The sequence below is a fragment of the Emys orbicularis genome, chromosome 1 (assembly GCF_028017835.1).
Source record: "Emys orbicularis isolate rEmyOrb1 chromosome 1, rEmyOrb1.hap1, whole genome shotgun sequence".
Taxonomy (NCBI): Eukaryota; Metazoa; Chordata; order Testudines; family Emydidae; genus Emys; species Emys orbicularis.
In genome coordinates, this window is record NC_088683.1 from 167,485,747 (window position 1) to 167,500,408 (window position 14,662).

Here is a 14,662-nt window from a genome sequence, read left to right on the forward strand (position 1 = left end):
GACTTTTCAGCCTGGAAAAGAGACGAGTAAGAGGGGATATGATAGACTCTATAAAATCATGACAGGTGTGGAGAAAGTGAATAAGGAGTTGTTACTCCTTCACATAAAACAAGAACCAGGGGGTCATCCACTGAAATTAATAGGCAGCAGGTTTAAAACAAACAAAAGGCAGTACTTCTTCACATAACATACAGTCAACCTGTGGAAAACTCTGCCAGGGGATGTTGTGAAGGCCAAAACTATAGTGGGGTTCAAAAAAGAATTAGATACGTTCATGGCAGATAGGTCCATCAATGGCTAGTAGCCAAGATGGTCAGGGACGCATCCCCATGGTCTGGATGTCCCTAAACCTCTGATTGCCAGAAGCTGGGAGTGGATGACAGGCCGGATCACTCAATGATTGCCTGTTTTGTTTATTCTCTCTGAAGCATCTGGCATTGGCCACTGTCAGAAGACAGGATAGTGAGCTAGAAGGACCACTGGTCTGACCCAGTATGGCCATTCTTATGAAAGGCACTTATTACTGTTTTCATTTTCAGCTGTATTTGTGTTTCTTCCATGAGAGAGTTGGTCTCCAGTGCTCATTAGGAGGGAGTTTCTCTTGGATAAATTTTCAAACTGAAATGAAGAATATTCAGGCAGCTCAAAATTGCAGCTTCTGAAGGCTACATTTAAAATTTAAATCTTTAATGATTTTAGCTGGAATGCTTACATTGCAGTGCTAAGGAGAACTGTTAAATGAGATCAGAAGAGGCTGCTATTTTATAGTAACAGTATTGGCATGTTTAGAATAGAGACCCGCTTTTATTCAGTATTTGTATTACTAATACACAGTCGCTTTCAACTACTGCAACATAAAGACACACTCCAAAAAACTCCTTTATCACTCATCTTAAATTATTAAAAATGAAATAAATTGAAGTAGTAATACAGGCCCCTAGCTTATAAAGAAACCTGTCCATGTGGCTTTCAGGAGGCTTCTGCAGAGGTAGATCTTTTTTGCAGGACCATGTATATTGCTCACCTTTCTGAATTTTCCTCAGCAGGGAGTTTCCCTTTCAGGCTCTCACACACTATCATGATGCTACAATATTTGAATCTGAAGAAGAACAATTTTCACTGGAAATTTTGTTTTTTAAATATCTTGAAGAAAGTTTATATTGATGTTTGGTTTTGTAAAACCTACCAGTATCTAACATATTTCAGAAGGGGAGAAAAGAAGAGGGAAACTAATAAATGAACAAAATGGAAACAAAGGAAGTGACTAACTATGACAGTTTGAGGTATCACCTTTTGGAATGCTCTGCATAACTCACTCATGGCTCAGACGGACAAATAATGGGATCATCCCAAACTTCTGCCAAGACCCCTTAACAGCACCTCATATCATCATATATTATTTATATATAATTGTGTGTGGGTATTACGTATGTTTTTATTTACACACACACACATGATACCAATGAGAAATAACTGAAGCTTATTTCTTCAACTACATTAGCATGGGCAATATGATACTATTTATCGTAGTATGATACATGCGATCAGTCTTGATTCAGCAAAGCACTGAAAAGCATGTGATTAAGTGCTCTGCTGAATCAGGAACATATGTGATGGATCCTATCAGAGAAATCTTAGATTGACAAAACTCTAAATATAACAAACTATTTACTAGTAGCTACTCTCTAGTTATCTCTAGCCTGTTTTTGTACTAGACCTTTTTCAGTGTTCCTCATCATGGATGGTCGTGCACAGTCTAGGTCTGGCTGTCCTTTCCTTGAGTATTTTGTAATAACACTCAATACCCAATAAAAAGCCCACAACTCACTACCATATCTTTTATATTACACACATGGGTGCACACAGAGCCACGGAGGCAAAAATATCAAAAAAGGAAAGAGATGGCAGTCTCCAAGTAATGATTAGCTAATAGGGTGCATTTCCAACACGTAGATCTCACAGTTGTTTATTGTAAAGAAAATGGACCCAAAATGTTAACATGCAACTGAGCATCTCATCTCCATAGATAAAGCTTTTTATGTCTTGTTGTGGCTAGCTTATCCTTCCCAGGCTTTCGTGGGTTTGAAAGAGGATAAATGGGAAGGATTTTTGAGGGGAGAAATGTTGCATTTTCCTCCCCTCAAAATCTTAGGATCTGATCTAGATATCATTGGAGTTAACAGAACAGGATTGAGCCCCCAGGCTTGCTCAGAATTTGCTATCAGGACTTTCTTTACCAAAACATTTAAAAATCACGAAATTTCTTAACGTAACTAAGCCTAGATAGGTTATTTTAGAATACACACTTCAAGATGGAAATCAGACCTCTGTGTGGCTCTGTTATGTACAGTAACACAAGATGGTTCCTCAGTTTGCGGGACATTACAAGTTAAATTTGGCTCTAATACAGGTGGGCATAGTTCCATTGAATTCAATGGAGTCGTGCTGACCTACATCAGGGCTGAGTTTTGCCTTAGACCTGGACGTTTTTCCATTACAGTACAGAAGCCTTTGCCATGTGAAAGAATGGGGGGAAATGTAACACAATGTTATATGGATTGGATAAACATTCCAGTTCATTCAAATATTGTGACAACTGATCTGGTGTTGGTTAAACAATACAAGTGAGAGAGCCAGACTTTGGAAGTGTAATGAATACAGTCTGGCTGCCTTGATGATTGTCCTGCCAAGTTAAATCACCATTCTTCCAGCAAGAGCAACAACAACAAAAAATTCACACAGAAATAAGAAAATTGGCCATTGCTACGTTAGATATTTGTTCTGAGACTGAAGCAGTTTTCAGTGCAGTGTTAATTCATCTGATTTAGGACTGTTACAGTCCTGCTAGATTAGCACTGCTATTTCTTCCACAGACTAGTGTTACAGTGTGCTATGTCTCGATGGCAGTTTTGTCATCTCATAGATTTTAAGGTCAGAAAGGACCATTGTGATCATCTAGTCTGATGACCTGCACAGGGCAGGCCACAGAATCCAACCCACCCACTCACTCCTGTATTAGAGCCCTAACCTCAGGCTGAGTTACTGAAGTCCTCAAATCAGGATTTAAAGACTTCAAGTTACAGAGAATCCACCATTTACACTAGTGTAAACCTGCAAGTGACCCGTGCTGCACGCTGCAGAGGAAAGCGAAAAACCCCAGGGTCTTTGCCAATCTGATCTGGGGAAAAATTCCTTCCTGACTCCGAATATAGCGCAGTTGGTCTGTCTGATTATAGCTAGTACCATAGCAAAGAATGAACAATACTCGTTTTAAAATGTCTATCTTGTTCACATAATTGTCAAGACACTATTTACATAAGAGATATTAACTTAAAATTACCCACGGGGTTTTCCTTGTGTGTCTTTTGGGGTTGAGGGGAAGAGCCAGGCAGCATAGCTGCTTGTTATTTTGGCATGGTCTGGCCAGCATTCCTATACGTTCTCTGCTCTCCTTCCTGCTCCATAATCTCAACTATGTGCCTTATTCTGTGAGGTGCTGGGCTCTGGGGTACTGATTTCAGGAGGGGTGGAAGGGAATTAGTTGCTTGTGGGAGGTCTTCAGCACCTGACAGGATTAGGCCCTAAAATCTGCATCTTTCAATGACTGTTTCTGTTTTTTGATACGACTGCATGTAACAAACACCACAGCCTACTTTTTACCTTTGGGGATATTTCCCATAGGTTACACAGATCTGTGTTACTCTTCGTATTTTGGGCTCTACAGTAGCACCCCTTGTCATTGAAACACCACAATGGTGGTGACTGAGACCTTGTCTACACTGGAGTTTTTTGCATTGGGGTAACTATACTGAAGCAAGGAGGAACCTAGGGATGGCCATGACAGGCTAATAGATTTCTAAACACAACTTGCCCTGACTACATTAGGTACCAACGTCCAAGTTTAAAAATCACCTCACCCACCATGTTTTAAAATACAACCTATTTTCCTAGTCTATACATGCCCCATGTCATCTACACCTACTTTTAGCAGAGTTACAGAGCAAGGTGGTAAAACTAGTGACATTTGCACTAGTTCTCCTACTAATTGTAGCACCAATGGAGCTGCACCAACAGTAGTTTCATGATGAGAGGTCTCCCAAAAACTGCCCAACCATTTATCAATAAATAAAAGGAAAACTGAAACAAAAGCTCTGTATAGCTCTCGAGATGAGTGCACATGTGTATAAAGGCATAACATATATTTGGAAATAAACCAAACCACTGGCAGACATAAAGAAACAAAACAGAGGCCAGCACTTACTAGATGGTTTCAATAACCTGAACGTAATGAGCGAGGGGTAAGAAACTATGTCAAGAAGGCTAGTGTTAATAACGAAAGTGTGTATGTTGGGGGTGAGGGGGAATAGGGCTTTAAAAAAAACCCAAAACAAATGGGCGTGATTTAAAATAATCAAAGTGAAAGTAGATGAGGAAAAGATTACAGTGAGATACAAAGCCATGTGTATAAAATACATTAAAACAATCCCCAGAAAATGTCATCATTCAGAAAAGAGCCACAAGATGTTTACAGGTCAAACGATCCCAGCAGGAGAGTACTGTAATCCCTGCTCCATCTCATCTGCTCCTGTCTTCTCCGTTTCTTATGGCATCCCATCTAATATTAGGCCCCAACTATGCATGAAGAACTGTGCAGGCACAGGTTTTTAATGCAAGACTGACACCACAAAACGTAAGCTCTTCAGGACAGGAGAGGGCAGTTATATTTTTACATGTTCTGTCAAGTGTCCAGCATTGTTTTGGGTACTATAAAACAGGTACTATTAATTAATAGTAACCTGTGAATCTTGGAACATCCATAATCCACATTTCCAAGGTAAGTAGCATACGCATGCCTGATCATCCTTTAAAATCATTCAGTCCAGGCCCATGGATATGAAGAACCTAGATGACTGTGTGTGTATTGTGTAATTTGGGTCACAGCTATAAAAATACATTAACACTGCCTTGGGTTTCCCTTACCTGTAAGTGAATCACTGAGGTAAATCTTATATCTCAGGGAGTTACACAGTTGCACGCCTACAAACTTCTTGTACCAGGTCCTCTTGACGTACTGTTTCCCTTTGCACTCTGAATAGGAGTTGGAATTGAATGGGACTTCAGTCCAGATGGCATCTTTTCCCACTGCAGGAGAAGAAGAAAGGGGAATTAATGATACTGCCATACAAAACTGGGTGTGACAAACACATTCAAATGATTAGAGAAGACCAGAAACCCAAATGCAACAGGATGCCACTTGGAACATATTAACAGCACCAGTCACCTGCATTTTGAAGGATATTTTATGGAGTTTGTAAGCAGCAAAATATAGGAGCAGTGTGTTCCAGTCCCTGGCAGGCTGCACAGCTGTGCCTTCTCGGGCTTGCACTGAGAGCACTCCCACAGGTGTCAGGCCCCTCTCCACATATCACCCACTCTCAGACCAGGATCTGGATTACAGCCTCCTATGTACAGACCATGAATAATTCAGCAAGTCCAGCTGGGATTGGTCCCTGCTAGGGTTTCTCTTTTGGGGGCCTCTGACAGCATACTTTTTCAGTGATACAGAAAGAGCTTCTTCAAAACAAAGCATCATTTATTTTGTCCAGAAGGTACACAGTGCTTAGAGAAGTGGATTTTAAAATAACCAAGACCTACAAGCATATCTCCTTACCTAAGCTTACCCCCTCCATCCACTGCTTAGTGTGGTCTGGGTTATTCACCATCTCTGAGTTGGGAGGAACAGCCTACATTGATTGCAGTCCTCTCCCTAGTCCCTGAATGTCTCAGACTGTCAGCCTTTTTGCTGACAAATCCTAGCCAAGCTCTCTCAGCTCACCCAATACGTGTGTCCCTTTTCTAGCATATTTAAGGGGTTAGGTCTCCTTTGACCTCAGGCTTAGTCTTAGGAAGAGAACAGCATCCTACCCTGGATGGAGCCAGCTAGGTAACTTCTCCCCATAATTGATGGCCCAGGAATTATTCTCTTAATTCTTTTGAAGCAGTGGATCCAAGAGGCTGTCTTATCTTTACCATTCCTGGGTTCTAGAACAACGTTTTTACAATATAACTCTACGCACTCAGGCAGGCAGCAATACAAAAAATGACCAAGGAAACTGAGTCATAAGAAATATTACAAACATGTTTCCAAGTTTTTCACACAGGGACCTGACTTTGGGGTTGGTTCTGACACTGGTGTAAATTTGGAATAACTCCACTGAAGTAAGGAACAGAGAGTCCTGTGGCACCTTTAAGACTAATAGAAGTATTGGAGCATAAGCTTTCGTGGGTGAATACCCACTTTGTCAGACGCATGTGTCAGACGCATGTGTCTGACAAAGTGGGTATTCACCCACGAAAGCTTATGCTCCAATACTTCTGTTAGTCTTAAAGGTGCCACAGGACTCTCTGTTGCTTTTTACAGATCCAGACTAACACGGCTACCCCTCTGATACTTGACTCCACTGAAGTAAACAGGTACTCCAGATTTAGGCTGCTGTAACTCAGATCAAAATCTGGCCCTTTTATGTATAACGTTCATTGCGATGTCAGGGAGACAAATATTTGTATGTGTATTGAGATCCAGTTACAACTTATAAAAGTGGGTAACATACGGTAGTAGTGGGGGACTTATGATTCCACAGCTTTTCTAACAGAGAAGGTACAAATGAGGGCACCGTTAACTTGCAGCAAACTACATGATAAACAAGATGAGATAGCCTACACTGTGGAAAGGAAGAATATTTGCAAATTTTTAAAGGCAACTTCAGTACTAAATGCAAAACATAGGCCCTCAGGCTGAAAGGGGTCTCTTCTGCTCTTTTAGAGCCTGCCCCAACTCCCACGAAGTCAACAGGAGTGTTACCACTGGCTTCAGGAGGAACTGGGTCAAAGCCTTTCAAAGCTGACTATTTTTCATGGCATACATTTCAGCACAATGACAGACAAATAGCAGACGTTGACTTGCATTCTGTTAAGTCGCTTACTAAGTGAGAAATAGTGTATTCTTTTTACAGACCTTTCTATTGATTTAACAACTGGGCTGAGAAAACACAAGCTGTCCATGGCTCATTTGTGTACATTGGTTCCAAGCCATCTTAGGCTGCTGCGGGAATACCACATCACATTGATTGTGCTGTGCTCAGGTAAACATTTAGACTGGCAGGAATTCCTTACAAGTTACATAGATGGAAGAAGTGAAATCATGTGTGAATGCTGTTCTGTTCCATGGCATGTGTAGCTAGGACAGCACAACCACTCCTGTCATAAAGTAGTACGTTATCTTACTTCAGAAAAATGTTCTGATTAGAGCATGCTATGCATAAAGGGCTTACTTGAAATTGGCTCGCTCACTCTTGGGTCCGCTGGGGAGAAAAACAAACACTCAATCAAACATTGTAAAATAACCTCTCCTGATATTTCTACAGAAGCCCACTGGAAAGTGATTTTCTATGGCTGACAAACTATAATCTGTAAAATAGCAACAATTTTGGGAAGTTGAGTTCACTACATTTTTGTGCAAGTTAAAGAAATAAACTGCTCATGTAACTAAACCTCTACCCCGATGTAACGCTGTCCTTGGGAGCCAAAAAATCTTACCGCGTTATATGTGAAACCGCGTTATATCAAACTTGCTTTGATCCGCCGGAGTGCGCAGCCCCGCCTCCCCCGAGCACTGCTTTACCGCATTAGATCCGAATTCGTGTTATGTCGGGTCGCGTTATATCTGGGTAGAGGTGTATTTGGAATTACCGCATCACTGAGCTTTTAAAAATGTTATTAATGGGTCACTACCAGTCAAATTTGGATTTGTAAAAAAAAAAAAAAAAAAAGATTACAAAGCTTATCATCAATAAACATATTTCCATGGCATTTTAAAAATTTCAATGTAGACCATTTATTATTATTTTAAAGAATTCCTCTGTAGTGCTTGCTGCCCAAATGCTGCAGGTTTACATTAGTGCATGAGAATGAGAAATGGAGACGTGTGAAACCAACTAGTTTATTTCCATTGTCTTCACTGAGTGAAGGAAAAAAATAAACATCAGAAATCATGAAATTGCATTAAAATATAAATGGTTCTTTCAAGTTTAATAATCTAAGATACATTAGTAACATAAGAGCGTATCGATTTTTCTTAAAATATGTGGGACATATTCTGAATTCCTTACTCATTTTCCACTTACCTGTTACTCAGTCAAAACGCCCATTAATTTCAGTGAGAAAGCACTGAAGGATTTGACTTAAAATATAAAACCTGATAGTGTCCCTTTAAAGAGGCATGGTACACAGTAAGTGCCTACTAGTTCAGAGTACAATCAACAATAGGCAGCCGACTCTAAATATAAGAATAGCTCCTGCTTCTATTGCAGTCAATGGCTATTTTGTAATTGGCTTCTAGAGAAGCTGGATCTTGGATGGATACTGCAATGCTGTACTGAGTGATTCTTTCTGCTCCCCATAGCCAAGTCAGGTGGGACTTTGCTTATTGTACCATTTTAAACACATGACAAAGCTGCAAATAGCACTCTAAGTTGCAGATGCATTAGATAGATACATATTTTTGAGGGCCCTATACCAATCTGCTAAATGAGTAATCCTTAATTTTAAAGAATATATTTCCTATGCTCACATTGACCCCATTCCACTAAGCGTCAATCCAGTGGGTAAAACACTGGATTAGGACCCAGGACACCTCGATTCTATTCTCAGATCTGCCAGTGACCTGCTGGATGATTTTGGGCAAGTCACTTAATCTCTCTGTGCTTCTGTTTCTCTTCCTGCAACAAGTGTGTCTTGTTTATGTCGACTGTAACCTCATCAGCGCAGTGACTCACTCTCTCTCTCTCTCGATATCTAGCTATTTACACACCCATACAGTGCCTACCACAAAGGGACTCTGATCTCAGTTAAGCCCCGAGGCACTATTGTGATATAAACAACAGTAATAAAATTAAAACAATCCTATATTGCTGACAGTGGGAAAAGCATGGGCAACAAAGCAAAATTGCAAAAGTGTGCCGTGTGTGTAAATCTGTTATGTATCACTGTGCACAAAGGCCTGCCTGTTTGCAGAGCTATCTGATAGAGGGATACAAACATAAACATGGATTTACTATAATAAAGCTTTGGATTTAAGATGCCACACTACCCATTAAAAAAAAAATCCCTGGATTCAGCGTAACCCTTTGTACACCTTCCATAGTTAAATCACAACTCTGTCTTGTGTCCATAAAGGAGTATGGGAATTTGTCATTTACATATGGAGAGACAGAGGCACAGAGTGAGGTAAAGTGAAATGCCCACGGCCACCCAGCAGGTCAGTGGCAGAGCGGGAAGGAAATCCAGGTTTCCTGAGTCTGAGTCCAGTGCCCAATACAGGCTACACTGCATCCATAATCAAAAACACTTAAGGGTCAAGTTTACCTCGTCTTTTTGGCTGAACGCATTGTCATGGTTTTCACTGATAAACTGATACATCTATTGAAGCTCTTACCTGATTCAGTAGAAAATGAGACCTTAGGGGTGCTTGGACCTCCACCGAAAATGTTTTCGGCTTTCACCTGGAATTCATAACTGGAGAATAAAATTAGAAACAAACATACACTGTATTCTTGATTGCCATGGGCAAGCAGACCACCCATGCAGACACCCTCTCTCATGCTACTGGCTTCCTGGACAAGCATAAAGTATCAAGTTTCTTACTCTGAAAACATTTAGACACGCTGCTCCTAAGAATGTAAGACCCCTCTGTCTATGCATAGCAAGCTTGCATGCAGGTCCTTACTGTTTGTTTTAATGCTCCAGTGGTACCTTATCCTGTTTTTAATGCTGGCAGGGGAGCAGTTTAGGTGATAGGGCCTGCTGCTACAAGTAATGTATGTCTTTCAGGAGGTGGGGCTGGCACGTTCAGCCAACTGAGCTGAAGATCCAACTGGCTGAATGCACCTCAGTGCGATATACAGTCCTTTAATAACAACAATGCACCTCACTTAGGGATGTCTCTTTCTAATCCTTCTCCACTGCAATATTTTATGGCGTAGTCCTAAACACCAATATTACCTGAACTCCCCCGCCTACCCTCCCGCCTGAGTGGGGTTGCTACCTCTGGGATGCAAAAGCCAGGACATGTGGGATGATCCTGAGTCCATAAAACTGGACAGCTGGCAGCATGTACTGAGCTCGGTTACCGATTTCCTAGGACAGCTACCTCAAAAAAGGGACAATCCTAGGGGAACCTGGACAGGTGGCAACTCTAGTTGGGACCAAGGCAGAATGCAGGAAAAGTAAAACAAGGTAGAAAAGCAAGAATAATCCCAGTCACACTGTGCTGTTGAAATCCCTCCTCTGGCTTTGCTGCCCATGTGGCTTTGCAGAAAGTAAAGATCTGCTCCCATCCCCACAACTCAAATCCAGGAGGCTGAACAATTGCTGCCAGTTCCCTATTGTTACCACCTGGGGAGAGCCCTGCTTCTCATTCCAATTCTCCTTAATGGTGCTCAGGGCCCCTGCCATTTGTGGCCTTCCTATTCTGCTGCTGTGCTGCGAGGAGAGGTGGCCAGAGCATTCCCATTTCCTTACAGCAGTAAGGCCTGTGGCTGCTGCTACCTGGTGCCAAGTGGCTCCTGTACACCCCATACACGGCTGAGCCAAACGTGGCCACTCCACTCAATCCTGTTTCCCAAATCCCCTCCTCTCCTACACTGATGTCTTTTCATGTGTGATGCACCCATGCTAATGGATGCACTCTGAGGTACTGAACTAGCAATATGGGTAAGAATATCAATGTCAGTGCACAATGTGTTTTTCCCCCACCAACCACACAGCCAAGCACCGACGTAAAAACCACTCAGAATCGGCCTATTCTAAGATACCATCACCTGCCTACATTAACAATTCTAGCACAACTATAACGTACACCCTCATGGTGATCTGCCTGCCTCAGAGCAATGGAAAATTGCATGCTTTGCTGATATTGCTGTACAAAGGCTCCCGTTCATGTTCTTCTCCCTTCTTTCTGTTCCAGTTTCAGGTTCTGTATCAGTTCCTTCCCTTGAACTGATGACTGTCAGCTTGTGCCTGTCATGCAAACGTGAAAGCTACCTCACTCGCTGAGGCCTTTGAGACACATACAGCTCCTGTTGTTGTTTTTTTGGTTTGTTTTTTAAATGATTGTAAGGAATGTAGTTGAGAAAGAGAGAAGATAGAGAGGTAATTTCCCCAAAGTCTCTAACATTCAAAATCCTTTGTGGTTCACTTTCCAGCAGCAACTTTCCAGGAGCTCTAGGCGGTGTGGGGAGTGTACAGAAAAACAATAATTTATTCTTTTCCTCGTTATGATTATTTGTATTACAGTAGAGCCTAGAGGACTTATTCTGGGGTCACAGCAAGAAATAGCCCCTGCTTTGGAGGCTGTGAGAAACCCTGACATAAATAAGTAGTAGGCAACTGAGTACATTTTAAATTAGCAATTAACGCAAAACAATGGACACGTTTTAAAAACAATGAGCAGGCATTTAGGTTATTTTCTATTTTGAATGTTATATTGGACAATTAAATATTCCTGTTGATTCACAAAGAATCCCTTATTAATCAAAGGGGGTGCTTGGTGAATTTATCACAGTGCTATGAAATGGAGCTGCAAGAGACTGCTTTCCAAGCAGCAATTTTCCAAGAGATCAAATGATCAGAAGAGACAAAATTTAAAAACCATGCCACTATTCTCATGCGTTGGTGCCAAGACTCCATTTAAAAGTTCCCCACAAAGAGGCTGAATAGTTTAATACAAACTGTGGAATTTCCAGCGGTTTCTTAGTCTGTGAAGACCTGAGCAGCATGCTGATTAACCTCGGTAGGTTCTTTATGGCCAAAGACCAAGGGACAGTCTCCCACAGCTAATGGTAGGATAATTTTTATTTCAATCAAGTTTAATGCATAAAACTAACAATTGCCTCAATTTTTGTAAATCTTCACACAGAACAGAAATACCAGCAAGTGTTCTCATATAGGCAAATATTTTATAAATGAGGAGTCTACATTTATAAGCATAACCATGGGTTCATTATTTTTATTTTAAAACCCTATCTAATCTAATTTAGAGATTTATTCCATGCTCACCACTGTATTCAAGCTGCTTTAAGGTCACTTTAAATAAGCCATATGCCATATGATGTTTAAATGCAGAAAATCTACCTTTGTCTGGGCCATGTGGGGGGTTCCCTCTGGAGTTGTTGGTCCTTATCTTGTGCATGACCATGGCTAGGAGAGGGGTTGGAGGAAAAGTGTACAATAGATATGTATCCCATTGAGGAGAAAAGCAGTGCTGAGAGATTGGGATCCCGGTCCCGCTCTGGAGCAGTGCTGAGAGATTGGGATCCTGGTCCCGCTCTGGAGCAGAAGTATGGGCATCTGGCATTCGGGTTTGTTGCAAAGAGGTTTATAGTTGGGAAGCCCCAGTGTCTGAATAGGTTCTGCAGTATTCTGCTGTTCATTTCACTCATGGTCCTGGGAAAATTTTCTGCTCAGTGCATCTGCTGTGGTGCTTTGGCATCCTGGTAGGTAGGAGGCTAAGATGTTGATGTTGCAGCGGATGCACCAATTCCATAGTCACATAGTTTCTGTGCAGAGGGAGTGTGACTGTGCCCTTCCTTGGTGGTTTATGTAAAGCATACAAGCAGCATTGTCCGTCAGCACTTTTATAGCCTTGTCCCTGATCACGGGTAGGAAGTGTAAGCATGCATTTCGGACTGCCTGTAGTTCCAGTAAATTTATGCGTAACGTTGATTCCGATGGGATTAGTAACCTTGGATTATGTGGCTGTTCAGGTGTGCCTCCCAACCTAGCAATGAGGCATCCGTTTTATCACCAAGTGGGGAGGTCTGTGTAAAGAGAACTCCCATGCAAACATTGTGTCTCTGAATCCACCAATGTACAGAATTTTTTACTTTGCTTGACATCGTAAGATGCTTGTTTATACTGCGTCTGTGCAGAATATTTTTTGTCCTGAGCCAGCCTGGCAGGCATCACACGTGCAGTCTGGCGTGCTTGATGACATGCCGTTGCTGACATATGGCCTAATAGTTGGAGGCACGTCCTGGCCGACGTTTGTGGGCTGGCTTGCGTTGTGGTGATTAGATTGACTAGAGTGGTAAACCTGTGCTGGGGCAGAAAGGCTGTGGCTTCCAGAGAGTCAAGGTAGGCCCCGATGAACTCTGCACCAGTGGGACATTGATTTTTGTTTATCTGTAGACCCAACTGCATGAAAAGAGCTACTGTGTTTTGAGTAGCTTCTAGGGCCTCTTCTCATGTCAAAGCTTTGAGTAGGCAATTATCCAGCTAGGGGAACATTATGACCCCTTATCTGCATAGGTGAGCCACCACCACCGCGAGGACTACTTGTGGGGCCGCAGACAAGCCAAAAGGAAGTACTTTGTATGGTAATGATCTGTGCTGAGAACAGATCTGACAAACCTCCTGTGTGAAGGATGTATCGATATGTGGAAATATGCACCCTGGAGGTTGAGGGCCGAGAACCAGTCCCCTCATTCTAATGCTGAATTTATTGTTCTGGATGGTGTGGAGGCAAAACACAAGATGCTCCAAAAAGGATAAGGGAATGGAGAGGACTGTGTCTCCACCCTCTAAACACTGGCCAGCAGAGCCTGTCAGCCATGCACAAGCTGCATGCAACAAAAGGCTGCTGCAGCAGCAGGCACACAGGCTCGGTATGCTTGGGAGTTCTAGGAGTCTTTCTGTCTCCATGAGGCACAATATCCCGGGGCAGGGTGGGTGTGCAGCTCTATGCACATGCAACAGCACAAAGTGGTGATTTGGGGATTTTGTTGCCTACTTAACAAGCTGCATGATAGAACAACAGTTTAGATATGCTGAAACCTTGTCTATACACACACACATGCACTGGGCCAAACTGGTGCAAACACTGATGTGGATCCTTATTACCTTTTAAGAGTGGCTTAAACCAGTGGTTCCCCAACTTTTTGGACTCAGGACCCATCTGTAAATGTTTATGGCTTGTCACAACCCAGTAAATAGTTTGGGGGTGGAGGTCCTTGGGTGGTTTCGATCAGATCCTGCCCCCTTGGTGGGGGTTGGGTCCTGGCCGGCACTCACCCCACAGTGGTGGCTCCTGCAGCTCCTGTGCCGTGGGGCTGGCTGGGCTTTGCTCTCAGCTCTGAGCGTTGCAACCTCTGGGCCTGCAGCGCTGCTCAGGTTTAGCCCCACCCCCATGACTGGACCAAATTTGCGTGAGTGGAGTTGTGACCTGGCTCATGGGGTCGCAGTGCCACTCACTCAAATTTGGTCTACCTGGGCTCCTGTCATCATGACAGCTGGGCCCTCAGCGGTTGCAGTGCCTGGAGCAGGGAGGCGAGCCCAGCCAGCCCTGTGGGACAGGAACTACAGGAGCTGCCACGCGACCCTTTGAAACATTCTGGTGACCCAATTTTGGGTCCCGACTCAGAGGTTGAGAAACCCTGGCTTAAACTGAACTAAGAGTGTCCACTTAGCCTTTTGCACCTGTGTAAAACAATACCTGAAGTAAACTGGTACAATTCTGCATGTAGCCAAATCCCTTTGATTTATTCTTTTTAGATGAAAGGAAATGGCTATGTTGTGAGAGAATTAATTGGACAAAGTAAAGAATGGT

General features: G+C 42.6%; 1 protein-coding gene across 1 annotated transcript in view; it reads right to left on the minus strand.

The window, feature by feature from the left end:
* The window catches only part of ABI3BP (ABI family member 3 binding protein), a 302,067-nt gene that overhangs the window by 4,741 nt on the left and 282,664 nt on the right, over positions 1–14,662 (minus strand). Inside the window, exons 49-51 of the mRNA XM_065423543.1 lie at positions 9,494–9,573; positions 7,332–7,361; positions 4,981–5,142 (exon numbers count right to left, since the gene is read on the minus strand). Of these exons, the coding sequence (XP_065279615.1) occupies positions 4,981–5,142; positions 7,332–7,361; positions 9,494–9,573 (272 nt within the window). The remainder of the gene's footprint in view (positions 1–4,980; positions 5,143–7,331; positions 7,362–9,493; positions 9,574–14,662) is intronic.